Below are 13,886 nucleotides of genomic sequence, written 5' to 3'. Positions count from 1 at the left end.
ACAGTTATTTTGTATGCAGTAACTTTGAATGGAGGTGTGAGGTGATGCTGGAGGAATGACCAAATGACATACTGTTTTCATGCTGCTTAAGCATTGGGGCTGTTTGGTGAAGCTTGTGACTAGGGCCAAGCTAAAAGATGAGATGAAAGCATAAACTGTAGTGGGTATTAGGTTGCTGTGTAGGGCTGACAGCAAGACTGGGCTTGTATGCATTGCTGCAGGCAAGCAATTGAGTGCTGGCATCATCTAGATTCTTAAGTGGCACAAGAGCAGTACAGCAGACCACTTACTGTCTCACTTGCTCTGCCAACTACAGAACTAAGAGCTTTTGAGAAAAACCTCTGTATGAGGCTTCTTGAAGCAGTTACTGTCAAGCCCCCCAAACCTCTGTTACTTTTGAGGCAAATCTTATCAAGTACGTGAAACTCTTACTAGGTACTGGTTGGAAACTATGAATATCGAAGAAAAGAACAGGGCAAGCATTTGCAGATAGAATTAAGGAAATGTTTGATGGAGAAATTTACTGTTAAACAGAAACCAGGCTGAAGATGTATGGCTATTCTAACCCTTGGCTTCTAGTTAAATTGAACAGGGTTGCTGCTTTGGTCCAAAGCAAGCTGAAGCAACTGGGTGTGCTGGTTTGAGGCCAACTGGTTTATTTCAGTGAGAGGAATTAGATCACTGACTGTGAAAAGAATATAATGATAAAGTCTCTATCATTCATTGGTTTGCTGAGAGGGATAAAAAGCCAAAATATAAACAATCTCGGGCAGTCTGTTCTGTCTCACTGGATCTGTTCACTTTCTCTTAACTCTGCTCTAACATCTTTCCCTTAATCTTGGCTAACAGAAAACAGCCTGTGCTTTGCTGGTTGTTTTGTTTGTTTGTCTGGGAAAGTAGAGGGAGAAAGAGGGGATAGCTTTGAGCCCCTTCTGGGCAGTTTCTTTGGTCTGGGAGGGAGTTTGGATTTCTGTATTATTACTTATTTGTAAATACTTGTAAATATATTGTGTATATATGCTTGTAATTTTTGCCATGCTGTAAAATAGAGCTTCATCTTACTTCCCAACCATCTGAGCTAGTCTAGTAAATTTCAATTGTGGGGGGAGAAAGTTCCTAACCCACCGAACTGAGTTACACAGTGGAGTTTTCTCTTTATACAGGGAGCATAATTCGTTGCATGAGAAGGCTGGAAGAGTTGCTTCGGCAGATGTGCCAGGCTGCCAAAGCCATTGGAAACACAGAGCTGGAAAATAAATTTGCAGAGGGTATGTATTTCACTTCCACAGTGTAAGAAGTAATGCTAGAAAGCACGAGAGGAAGGCACAGCTATATGGGGTGTGGGTGAATGATTTGGTAACACAAGCTGCTGGTATTGAGTTCAGGGTAAGTGGCCTCATCACTTACTGACACTTAAAGCAAGCCTGTGACTGAAGAGGGATGCACACAGACTCCCACTTAAAACGTGTAACAGTTGCTCTGCTGCACAGTGTCACATGCCTATGACTACTTAAAATAGTGATTTTGTCAGTCATGACTACTGGATAGTAATACACTTGTGGTTTTTTTTAATAGGGATTACTAAGATCAAGAGAGATATTGTGTTTGCTGCAAGCCTTTATCTGTAAGAGAAGTCATCTTCTAAAACCAGTACTGGATTCACATTATGGAACAAATTCATCAGCTTCACATGCTACTTCCATCTCAAGTTTTTATTTCTTTTATTGGTGTGCATTTAAACCACAGTTGTTTCAACAAGGCATGTACAAACAGCAGTTTATGTAGTATATAACTGATACCATGTTTTCAATAAAAAAATGAAATTGTAATAGCTTTTTTCTTTCAAGCAAAAGCTTAAACCAACATAAAGTTTAGATATTCAGTAACTGTGGTAGGTGTTACTATATACAGGTAAAGTGAGCATACAAGAGCAGCAGCAGTCCCTTAAAGGCATTTATTTATATTACATAGTTAAAGAACTGTAATTGTTTTTTCTTCTTCCAGAGAGTAAGACAGGTGAGGTGGGTCATTCGGTCACGGTTGATGATTGCTGCCAAAGTGATTTCCATTTGTTGGAGTCTCATGGAGAGTTGTATGTGAATCTTCTTTTGGTTGAAATGTACATCCTCTCACTTTGAAGAAGTCAGACACATACACAACCTAAGAACAAATAATTATTAAGGGCATGCATGTGTATGTCTTTCAAATAATGGGTAAATGCTTTTGCAGAAGGCAGATTGCATGATCAAATCTAGAAGTTTAAACCTACTAAAACTTAAGAATTGCTAGGAAGCCTCACATAGAATTGTGGCATCTTTGTTTTAATAGCTTTTCCATCTGCTGTTGCACTTCCTGCTCCCCCTGCCGTTGACCACTTAGCCATTCATAGTTTAGCTTAAACTCAAAACTTATGTGCTAGCTGCTCTACCTGCAGTGCTTTACCAGGCACTGCTTACCACAGTAGTCTACACAAATCTAAATGAAGACGCAAAGTATTCCTGCTGAAGCCCTATGTCACATGTATGGTTACATTCATTCCACACTTTGTTTAGAAAGAGCTTGTACTTGAGCTGAGGAAGAGGGTTCATTAGTCAGCTACTGTTATGCTCTGGGATTGTCACTCTTTTGCATTCTTTAAAAGCACCGTGCTTGGATTCATGCTCTCCATGGCAAGGTTCACAGCAGCTTCCTCTGCAATACATTTCATCTACAGCTCCAGCATCTGTAAGGTCATATCCACCTATAGTGTCATTTCCTGCATTCCTCTGACCATTTCACCTCACTTCCTTCACAGTGGTGCTTTCATCCAGTTCTGCAGCTTGCTCTCTCCTCATCATCCATCACATCATGCTGGTATAGTGCTGTATGAAGCCTTCTCATGGTCCCTTCCCTTCCTAATCACCTCTTCAACTCTTAATGGCAAACCTGAGAACCATACAACACAGCTTAGGGCAGCAGTGCTGAGGGCTGCTGGATGATCATAGACCCAGTGTATTGTTTTACCTGCTGATCAAATGATTAATTTACTCACTTCAGTTTGCTGCCCCAACATACGCTACCTCAACTTTCTGTTTCTGGAGGTGAACTCTTCAGTTTGTTCAGATAAGAGGTTTGGGGTTATTTATCTTTAAAAATAACTTCCTCACCTTTCAACTCTGTTTGTGGTAGTACTACATTCTACTCATTCTTTTGTTAGCATCATCTAAGTTACCCTCTCAATCATCCAGCATCCTTTATGAAGTTTGTTTGCCAATTCTCTGTTCCCTGGGACAGCTTTTCATCAGCATCACAGCTAAGCTTCACAGGATAGCTTTGTTGTAAACGTTCTTAGTACTCCAAGCAGTGAAGGGTTTGTTTCCCATCAAGACAGAACACAGGCACAGTAAGCTAATGGAGGTAGGCTGTGTCATCCTATCCTTATCTTTAAAAACTTTCTTTGGCCTGCTTACCTCATAACACAGTTCTCTGCTATTGTACTTGAGATTTAGAATTTGACTAGAAGCAAAGGTACAGTTATATAGAGGCTCACTCAATTTTGCAGCTATTTTCCACTCAAGTTACTTGAAAAGTTCTTGGGCAGAGACAATTTAATTTTGCTCAACTGCTAAAATAGCTGTCTGCCTCACTCCCTAAAGTACTGCTACAAAGCTAGTCCAAGGATTTGCTTCCCCTCTCGAGCAGTTTTCAAACCATTAGGAAGACAGGTCTGCTTTCCTCTAAACACATCCTGCAATCTAGGGTACTGTTTATAAAAGCAACATTCACACCACACCCCCTCCAAGGCATTACTTACAATGAGCACAGCTACCACTGCTCCCTGAATGAGTCCTGTTAAAACGTCACTCCAGTGATGCTTGTAATCAGACACACGTGAGAGACCCACGTAAATGGATGCAGCAATGAGACCAAATTGTAAAGTAGGCCGCACAAGTCTTGCCCAGTCTCCTTTCATTCTGGCCTGAAGGTAAAGCTAAAGGGAAAAGGAAAAAAAAGAAATAGGAAGGGAATACAGAAGCAGTAACCAGGTAAATAGTGTTGGGCCTGTTCAGAGTTGAGTTGAAATTTGTGTTTACAGACATGGTAATGTTTACAAATACACTAGGTGCTATGTTCTCACAGGTACGCTAAGATGCGTTTGATGCTCAGTGCTGGTCTTTGTTTTATGTAAAGCTACATAACATCATTGCAGTCATGGCTGCTGTAGTTGCACCAGTGTGAGAAATTACCTTTTTCAGGATAAAGGTGCTGATACTAGCACTTAAAGCAGACGTCAAAACAGTATTTTACTTCTGCATTAACTACAAAACAATAGTGAAGTTTATATACACTGTGCAGAGCTGACAAGTTGCTAACTTTATTTTCAATCCCATTCACCTTCAGTGTTATTTGACTTTTAGCATCATATTCCAGCTGTAGTTAAGCATCAGAACTAACTTGATACAATGACTGATAACATCTAGGATCACATTCCCCAGTTGTCACTGGTGTATTTCATTGAGCTCCTTTTTAGCTGCATATTAACCATGTTACCACTCTCGTTAAGCTCATGGATATGTGCAGTTCCCAAGCTTTCTCTTTTTCCCTCAGTTCTGTTTATGTTTTTTTATGCATTGCCTCAAATTCACATTGGTAATTTTATTACTTTCCCGTCTATTCTAAGTTCTTGCTGTCATCTCCCCTGGTCTAAGACAGAAAATTCTTGTTTCAGCTCTGAGAGGAGCTCCTCAAATCCACCCTATAAACACCGTTGAATTTATTCTAGAACTTGATCCTGTCACCAAAAAAAGGCATCACAGTTACCATTTACAGAGAAGAATAATACAGTTACAAGTTATACTGAGCGTTTCAAGTATATCTTTTCAGTACCATCTAGGAACTTAAGGTTGTGTACAAAACCTTAATTGACAGCCTTGCAAAATCACAGAACCTCACTAAACCACAAGCTTCATACACTAAGCACACTAAACGTCTGGTAAATCCCTCCACTGCCAATTTCAAAAGCCACGGCTACCTTTTAAAAGCATTAAATTTACTGTGTAAATGGAGGCATGGAATGTACACTGTCAATGAAAAGGTGCTACTTTCCAAAGTTAAACATTCAGAAGATGCCTCATTGGTTTCTTCGAGTAATTTGTGTCATAATTTAGGCATGCTGACTTTTTTTAATCTATAAATGGAGCATCAAAAAGATCAACCCTATCTATAGCTGATTTTCTGTCATAGCAAGGTCAGTGTGAAATTGGACTTAAGAATAAGTTACACCTAAACATGAACTGGAAAAACATCATCTTCATTCAGGTGGTGGGCACTCCATATTTTTGGAGATCTTCATTTCACCATTAGGCAAAAATACTGTTTAGCCACTTCAAAAATTAGTTGTCACATAGTTCTTCTAAACAAAATGGTCTTACAGTACTTCTGAATTTACCTGTAGGAGACCAGAACACTACCTGAGTGCCAAATGGAGATAATAGTGGATCCAAGGAGCACATGCTGGTAGACCAAGAAATAATGGCTAATGATTTGATACATGCTGCTCCTAGCTTGGTGGCATCTGCAAAATTACCGATGCTGGTGTTACACTGCATTAACTTTTGCAACTGCTTTGACCCTCTTGACCACAAGGCAATGAATACAGACTTTTTACAGAGCTGCTCTTAATACACAGAGCATGCCTCAGGTTTTTTTGCTTCTCCTTGAAGTCATTTACAGGACAGTCTCCCCTGCTAGAAAGGAATAAGCTTTACAAGCAAAATCTGTAAATCTACAGAAGCAGCAGGATCTTTAGGAAATGTCACCTGGTCAATACTACTCTAATGTCACCTACTATCATTCCACTTGTTGGTGGGAAACACATTTGTGAGCCTATGAATACAGCAGGAGCACCCAGAGCTGCTCTGGTAGCAATGCCCTCCTATCAGTGACAGCTGTTTGAGCATGTCAGCTTTCCAGATGTCCTGTTTCTAAGCATCTGTCTGACCATTAACTAATCATACAGCTACGCTCTATTCCTCTTCACTCTTCCATCCTGGTCTTTCTCATGTTTGTTTTGTTCTTTTTTTGAAGGGCACAAAAACATTTCATAGAATCTTCTTGTATTGGGATTAAATAATATCCAAACTCTTTCCCCTGCTAGCTAATGCTTACTCTATAATAAAAATATGTTTTCTACACCACATGCATCCTGATTTCTTCTTAATTATGGTTTGGTACTTCATTTCTAAAAATACATACAGAAATAAAGAGAAACTTGCAGCCACTTGTGGCTTCTTGCAAGAAGCCATAGACAACCAATGGAAAGGTCTCTGCAAACGGAGAAATATTTGCTGCACTTTGTAGCATAGCTTTTGAGCTTACCACCAACATAGTATTAATATACATATGCCTGTCTGCCTACCTACCTAATTTTAAATTACAGTGACTTATTTCATAGATGGACTTCTGGAGGTAAAACCATACAGCTTCAGAAGAAAGTTTCCTAATAGCTAACATACCACTATCGCAAGGGCACAAAACTCTCTTTAAAAAAAAAATCTGCCAAAACCTACTTAGTGGCACTAACTAAAGAGGTGTTCAACTACACGTCGATTCTCCAGGCCAAGACAAAATGGTTTTGTCAATACAGGAGAGATCATGGAAGGAAAAGGAGCACCAGAGGGAGTGAATCAATGCAAGGCATTTTTTTTTCTTTACAGTTTAACTCATTCCACCAAGTTAAAAACTAGAAGAAACTGTAAGTCTAAGTGGAATTAGGTTGAAAAACCAGGCCTTAAGCTGGCCTAGTTAGGTACAACAGCTTTTTTCAAAGGTATATGGCAACAAAACATCTATTTAAAATGCAGTAATGACTGCTGTAAGAATGATCAGTGATATACAGTACTGCTCACTTAAATAGGTCAGTCATACAAACTAACATTCTCTGAAAGTTGACACCCACACATTCCCATTGTAATACCATCATTTTAGACCTTCTTAGGTAAGTGTTCTATGAAACAGAATTAATGCATTCTTCTCTTTACTCTGCTGATGACCAACCATCCACTCTCAACAGCAAGGCCCACAGTCACTGCCCTTGCTCCTGTTTTAATGCTAGTCACATACAGTGTGCTATGTTAAGACCAGTCCAAGCAGGGATTCTGCACATGAGCACACTCAAATATGGCAACAAAAGGTAGGTTCATTACAGTTTAGCACAGAAGGCAGACACTAGCTTGACTGAGCTGTTATCAGTTATGGAAGTATGTAAACTGATATTGTATCACTGACTCATTTCTTTTCTTCAGATAACCTTTAAAAACCTGATTGCTACACACATTGAGGGTGAACACTGCTCCCTCAAGAAACCTAGAACAATATTAAGTACCTGTGAATCATGGGGAACAAAGGTTATCTGTGCCCTCCCAGAAATACATGAGCCCAAATTACATAACTCTAAGTATTTCCACTCCTCCAATGCTGTGCTACAACCCAAACAACAAACTAAAGAGCAATGTATGTTTGCTTAGACTACTCATTTTGAATTGTTCATGTGGCATGATATTCTTTCATGTTTCTTTAACTCTTTCTAAATTCAAGCCATTCATTTCCAATCTGTAATTTTAAGATTTTCAGCTTCTATCCTTCCCTCTGAATCACATTATGTATTTTTGTCTATATGCTCCTGAAGCAAGAACGGCCATCTAGATGAAATCCCTGTTTTCAAGGTAATGACAGCCCTCCAGAATATGAAGACATTAAAGTCACAACAGCCCTAACAGAAGAACTTCCTAAGATCCCACCCACCTGGAAACACCTACAGTTTGAAGTTTTTGTCAGTAACTTCCTTCACATGAAATGCACTGTCCTCACTATGAATGAGGACAAGCAGCACAAGATTATATTCAAAACTGCAGTTGTTTTTTTTTCCAGACCAGCACACTCATGCAGTCAGAATTCAGACATCACAGTTCCCATTGTGACTTGTGGGATTTCTTACGTTACTGAAGGTTTAAAGCATTGAAAACATTTTGAAATACCAATAAACAACCCTACATTAATTTTTAATACATTGTGTGCAAGTGCACAAACCAGAAAAAAAAAAAATTGTTTGTAATTCATCAATTCTGCTTACAGTAACAGAAGCTGCAGAAGTATTTCACTACTTTGCTTAGTATTTTGCATGGTGGCTTTATTTAAGCCACGCATCTGAAGCATCTCTCATCTCACAGTTTCAATGTTTGTGCAAGCTATGGTAGAGATCTGTCCCAAAATGCTCCTTCAGCTTTCAAAAGGAATATCCTGTCACGGTACACATGTTCAGCAGGTAGCACTGAAAGTGGATGATTTCTGCAGCATGCATACACAGCAGACCTCTCCAGTCTCTCCAGAAACTAGTACGCTAGTGTCTGGTTATGATCAATACTGCCTGTGAGTAATGCCACATGTTAACAACTGTTCTGCTCATGACTCAGTCCACAGCTGGAGTAAGTGTACAAAGAGCAGGTGAAGCTAGGATACCAGAGTTCATTTAGCAAACAGGTTATCAAGTGCTGCAGATTTGGCTCAGAGTCAGCAGCACCAGTCTTCCTTGCCACGAGGGCAAGGGGGAGGGTGAGAAAACCACTTGTCACTTTCCTGCAGGAGCTGTCTGCTGGAAGATGTGTACTTCCTTTTTATTAAAAAAAAAAAAAATGTTAATCAGCAAGGTATAAACATCCTGTCACAGGATGCACTAACCGTCTTCAGATGTTCCTGTGAAGGCATCTCAGTTTCTGGATGAATAATCTTATTACAGGACAGAAGAAAGCAGACAGATAATCATAGAATAGAATCATAGAATGGTTTAGGTTGGAAGGGACTTCCAAGATCATCCAATTCCAATCCCCTGTCATAGGCAGAGACAACTCCAACTAGAAGAGGTCACTCAAGGCCTCATCCAACCTTTCCTTGATCACCTCCAAGGAGGGAGCATCCACAACCTCCTGGGGCTACCCATTCCAGTGTACTTGTCCAGCACAAATACACTGTGGATCTACATCACATTTCCCCTAATCTATCCTTACTGGAGTTGCATGCAGCTGTGTAGCCAATGGGCCCTGGCAGTAAACATACAGAATAATAGGCAGTGCCTATGTTTCTTTTACAAGAATAGTAGTGGACATCAAATGATTTTCATTACAGCTGGTTTTGCCTCCTCTGTGGAGAACAAAGTCTTTCCCTGTTGCGTAGCAGTTTTCAGTTCAAGAGAGACACTTTTTTTGCTCCTGGGGAATACACCTGATGTGTCATCTGAGACTTTTGGGTCCACAGATGGATTTTGCTAAGGAAGACACGCCTTTTTCTCCTGGGGAATATACCTGATGAGTCATCTGGGACTTTTCACAGAATCATAGAATCATCTCCACAAACCCTCTTATTTGTACTGGGCAATAGTTTAGCCAGAGACAAAAGAAGAAATGGAGGTACAGGAGGAAGAACGCCTTCTCCTCCAGGCAGTGTTCTGACTACTCATTCACAAGTTTACTGACTAATAAACTGATCTCCAATAAAACACTAACTTAACTCTCTTAACGTGACATTTGTTAAAAACACTTGTACCCTTCTAGTTTAAAGTTGCTAAGTAAAGCCGTGTTGCTTGCAATTAATTACAGAATAAAATGGGCACAAGCACAGTTTCCATGACAGCATGCTGGGCCACAGAAAGTTTTATTTTATTGCTAAACCAGGACTGACACAAGCTCTGGACTCAGAGCACTTCAAATTAGCCTACAGTGGATGTATTTGACTTCCACTGTCTCACTTATCTGGCATGAAGGAAGTTGTGAAGGGTGAAGCTCACAAAGTCCCAAAACAAATGAGCTTCATAGCTGCCTGTTCACAGGAGCTCTCCAGACAAGCCTTTCATGGATTCAAAAAAACATGCCACAGGCAATAATAGAAAGCATTATTCAACCAATGTAAAGTTACTTCCTTCAAACTAGAGAATTCTTTGCCAAACACTGCATTTTTCAAAATCCTAGGAGGTTAAACAAATGAGGTCCGAAATACAATCTGTTTATCACTTCTATTACATTGTGTTCAACTATAGATGGCCTCAGTATTACAGCAAATGGGGGGGAGGGGATGATAGGGTGGACAGTCAGAGCACCTATGTTTTAAGTGCAATATTTGAAACTAGCAACTCAGTCTACAGATGAGAAGTTCTAATCACCAGCAAACCAGACTCTCCTTCCACATATATGTGAATGAGGTGACAATTCAGACAGACTAAGAGGCCTGCCAAATAACATCAGTCCAGTCAATATAAATTATAAACCATACACAAAGCCACACACCTTGTTTCCAAGTTTGCTTCTAAGAGGTGGCAGTATCACATTCTCACATTGCTCAAAAAATCATGCATGGAGAAACTGGATCAGAGGGGTATGGCTGAACCCAATGGAGCAAGTCAGTAGCAGGTTGCTATACTGCAGTCACAGCTCCACAGCACTATGGAAGTATTGGGTTTGGAATCATATTTCAAGTCGATGTGTATGTTTTGGAGACTGCCAGTCATAAATGAGCAAGTAAAGGCAATATTTAAAAACAAACCCAAAACAACAAACAAACAAAAAATTCTCAGCTGACAGATAGGACATTGCACTATATTATAGACAAATCCAGGACATAAGTCTTTTGTGAACAATTTGTTTTTATGTTAAAAGGCAGACAGGAGAGTGGAGAGGACCTAAACAAACTTAGCCATGAAAAAACTGCAGTGACTTATCCAAAATGAAGACCAAGATTCTGAAAAAGCCTTTTTGTCAAATGAAGTTTGAAAAATTAAAGCAAAACAAACTTAAGGCACACTTCAGGACTACCCCTTTCTGTAGGAGGTTGTAGGGGTTTCTTTAGTTTAGCTTGAATAATCTATCTATCCACTCTCTGTAGATCTTAGAATCATAGAATCAACCAGGTTGGAAGAGATCTCCAAGATCATCAAGTTCAACCTATTGCCCAGCCTTATCCAATCAACTAGACCATGGCACTAAGTGTCTCATCCAGATGTTATACTGTTGCCAAGAAAAAAAATTAAAATGCATATCAAGACGAGAAGACAAGAGAGGCAAAAGCCTATTTAGAGCTTAGGCTGTTTCTTTAAATACATGAATGGCAAGAGAAGGGCCAAGGACAACCTCAAGTCCTTATTAGATAGGGAGGGGAATATAGTGACAAAGGATAAGGAAAAGGCAGAGGTGCTTAACATTTTCTTGGCCTCAATCTTCAATAGTGGGACAGGTTGTCTCCAGGACAGCTGGACTCCTGTAATCCAGGAGGAATAAGTAAGGGACCTGATAAGACACTTGGATCCTCACAAGTCCACGGGACCGGATGGGATCCATGCTAGGGTGCTGAAAGAGCTGGCAGATGAGCTGGCCAAGCCACTCTCCATCATTTTCCAGCAGTCCTGGCTCACTGGAGAGGTTCCTGAAAACTGGAAGCTGCCAATGTGATACCCATTCACAAGAAGGGTCGTAAGGAGGAGCTAGAAAACTACAGACCTGTGAGCCTGACCTCAGTGCCAGGCAAGGGCATGGAACAGGTCATCTTGGGTGCCATCACAAAGCACCTAGAGGATAGCCAAGGGATCAGGCCCAGCCAGCATGGGTTTAGGAAGGGCAGGTCCTGCCTCACCAACCTGATCTCCTTTTATGATCAGGTTACCTGCCTGGTGAATGTGGGGCAGGCTGTGATTTCCCATTGGAATGGGCTGCCCAGGGAGGTGGTGGAGGCATCGCCCCTGGGGGTCTTCAAGAAAAGACTGGATGAGGCACTCAGTGCCATGGTCTAGTTGACTGGCTAGGGCTGGGTGATAGGTTGGACTCGATGATCTTGGAGGTCTCTTCCAACCTGGTTGATTCTATGATTCTATGATTCTATGTAGTCTACCTGGACTGCAGCAAAGCCTTTGACACAATCTGCCACAACAAGCTCCTGGCCAAGCTGGCAGCTCATGGTTTGGACAGATTCACTCTGTGCTGGGTCAAGAACTGGCTGGATGGCCGAGCCCAGAGAGTGGTGGTGAATGGTGCCACATCCACTTGGCAGCTGGCACTAGTGGTGTTCCCCAAGGATCAGTGCTGGGCCCAGGCCTGTTCAATATCTTTATTGATGATCTGGACGAGGGGATTGAGTCCAGCATCAGTAAGTTTGCAGATGACACCAAGCTGGGAGCAGGTGTTGATCTGTTGGAAGGTAGGAGAGCCCTGCAGAGGGACCTAGACAGGCTGGATGGGTGGGCAGAGGCGAATGGGATGAGATTGAACAAGGCCAAGTGCAGGGTTCTACAGTTTGGCCACAACAACCCCAAGCAGCGTTATAGGCTGGGGACTGAGTGGCTCGAAAGCAGCCAGGAAGAAAGGGATCTGGGGGTATTGACAGTAGGCTGCAGATGAGCCAGCAGTGTGCCATTGGAATCCTGGCCTGTATCAGGAACAGTGTGGCCAGTAGGACAAGGGAGGTATTCAACACTGGTCAGGCCACACCTTGAGTCCTGTGTCCAGTTCTGGGCTCCACAATTCAAGAGAGATGTTGAGGTGCTGGAACATGTACAGAGAAGGGTGACAAAGCTGGTGAGGGGCCAGGAACTCAAAGCCTATGAGGAGAGGCTGAGGGAGCTGGGGCTGTTTAGCCTGGAGAGGAGGAGGCTCAGGGGTGACCTCATTGCTGTCTACAACTACCTGAAGGGACACTGTAGCCAGGTGAGGGGTTGCCTCTCCTGGCAGGCAACCAGCAACAGAACAAGGGGACACAGTCTCAACTTGTGCCGGAGTAGGTCTAGGCTGGATGTTAGGAGGAAGTTCTTCACAGAGAGAGTGATTTGCCATTGGAATGGGCTGCCCAAGGGAGGTGGTGGAGGCACTGTCCCTGGAGGTGCTCAAGAAAAGGCTGGATGAGGCACTCAGTGCCATGATCTAGTTGACTGGTTAGGGCTGGTAGATAGGTTGGACTGGATGATCTTTGAGGTCTCTTCAACCTAGTTGATTCGATGATTCTAAGTTAAAATCTGAGCTCTGTAAAGATCCTGGCCTGTGTATATCATGTTATTTTATTATTATCACAGTATCACAGTGTCACAGTATCACAACCCCATGCAGAGATACAGGCTGGGGTTGGAGTGGCTGGAGAGCAGCCAGACAGAGAGGGATCTGGGGGTACTGATTGATACCTGCCTGAACATGAGCCAGCAGTGTGCCCAGGTGGCCAAGAGAGCCAGTGGCATCCTGGCCTGCATCAGGAATGGTGTGGTCAGCAGAAGCAGGGAGGTCATTCTGCCCCTGTACTCTGCACTGGTCAGACCACACCTTGAGTACTGCGTTCAGTTCTGGGCCCCCCAGTTTAGGAAGGACACTGAGATGCTCGAGCGTGTCCAGAGAAGGGCGACGAGGCTGGTGAGAGGCCTCGAGCACAAGCCCTACGAGGAGAGGCTGAGGGAGCTGGGGTTGTTTAGCCTGGAGAAGAGGAGGCTCAGGGGTGACCTTATTGCTGTCTACAACTACCTGAAGGGTGGTTGTGGCCAGGAGGAGGTTGCTGTCTTCTCTCAGGTGGCCAGCGCCAGAACGAGAGGACACAGCCTCAGGCTGAGCCAGAGGAAATTTCGGCTCGAGGTGAGGAGAAAGTTCTTCACTGAGAGAGTCATTGGGCACTGGAATGGGCTGCCCGGGGAGGTGGTGGAGTCGTCGTCCCTGGGGCAGTTCAAGGCAAGGTTGGATGTGGCACTTGGTGCCATGGTCTAGCCTTGGGCACTGTGGTAAAGGGTTTGACTTGATGATCTGTGAGGTCTCTTCCAACCTTGGTGATACTATGATACTGTGATACTGTGATTATCATCAGAGCTGGAAGAGACCTCACAGATCATCAAGTCCAAC

At 42.4% G+C, this 13,886-nt stretch overlaps 2 protein-coding genes across 4 annotated transcripts in view; one reads left to right on the top strand and one right to left on the bottom strand.

Annotated features, from left to right (window-relative positions):
• The window catches only part of MTREX (Mtr4 exosome RNA helicase), a 67,180-nt gene extending 61,002 nt beyond the window's left edge, over positions 1-6,178 (top strand). For both annotated transcript variants that reach the window (XM_064140709.1, XM_064140708.1), the window contains 2 exons: positions 1,164-1,268; positions 1,576-6,178. In XM_064140709.1, coding sequence (XP_063996779.1) covers positions 1,164-1,268; positions 1,576-1,628 — 158 coding nt within the window. In that variant the 3' untranslated portion in view covers positions 1,629-6,178. The remainder of the gene's footprint in view (positions 1-1,163; positions 1,269-1,575) is intronic.
• Positions 1,695-13,886, bottom strand: part of PLPP1 (phospholipid phosphatase 1) — a 74,171-nt gene continuing 61,979 nt past the window's right edge. For both annotated transcript variants that reach the window (XM_064140711.1, XM_064140710.1), the window contains exons 5-6: positions 3,794-3,970; positions 1,695-2,160 (exon numbers count right to left, since the gene is read on the bottom strand). In XM_064140711.1, the coding sequence (XP_063996781.1) occupies positions 2,035-2,160; positions 3,794-3,970 (303 nt within the window). In that variant the 3' untranslated portion in view covers positions 1,695-2,034. The remainder of the gene's footprint in view (positions 2,161-3,793; positions 3,971-13,886) is intronic.

Source organism: Pogoniulus pusillus, chromosome Z, assembly GCF_015220805.1.
Source record: "Pogoniulus pusillus isolate bPogPus1 chromosome Z, bPogPus1.pri, whole genome shotgun sequence".
Lineage (NCBI taxonomy): Eukaryota > Metazoa > Chordata > Aves > Piciformes > Lybiidae > Pogoniulus > Pogoniulus pusillus.
The sequence above is the reverse complement of the archived record's forward strand: the minus strand, read 5'-3'. Positions and strand labels throughout refer to the sequence as shown.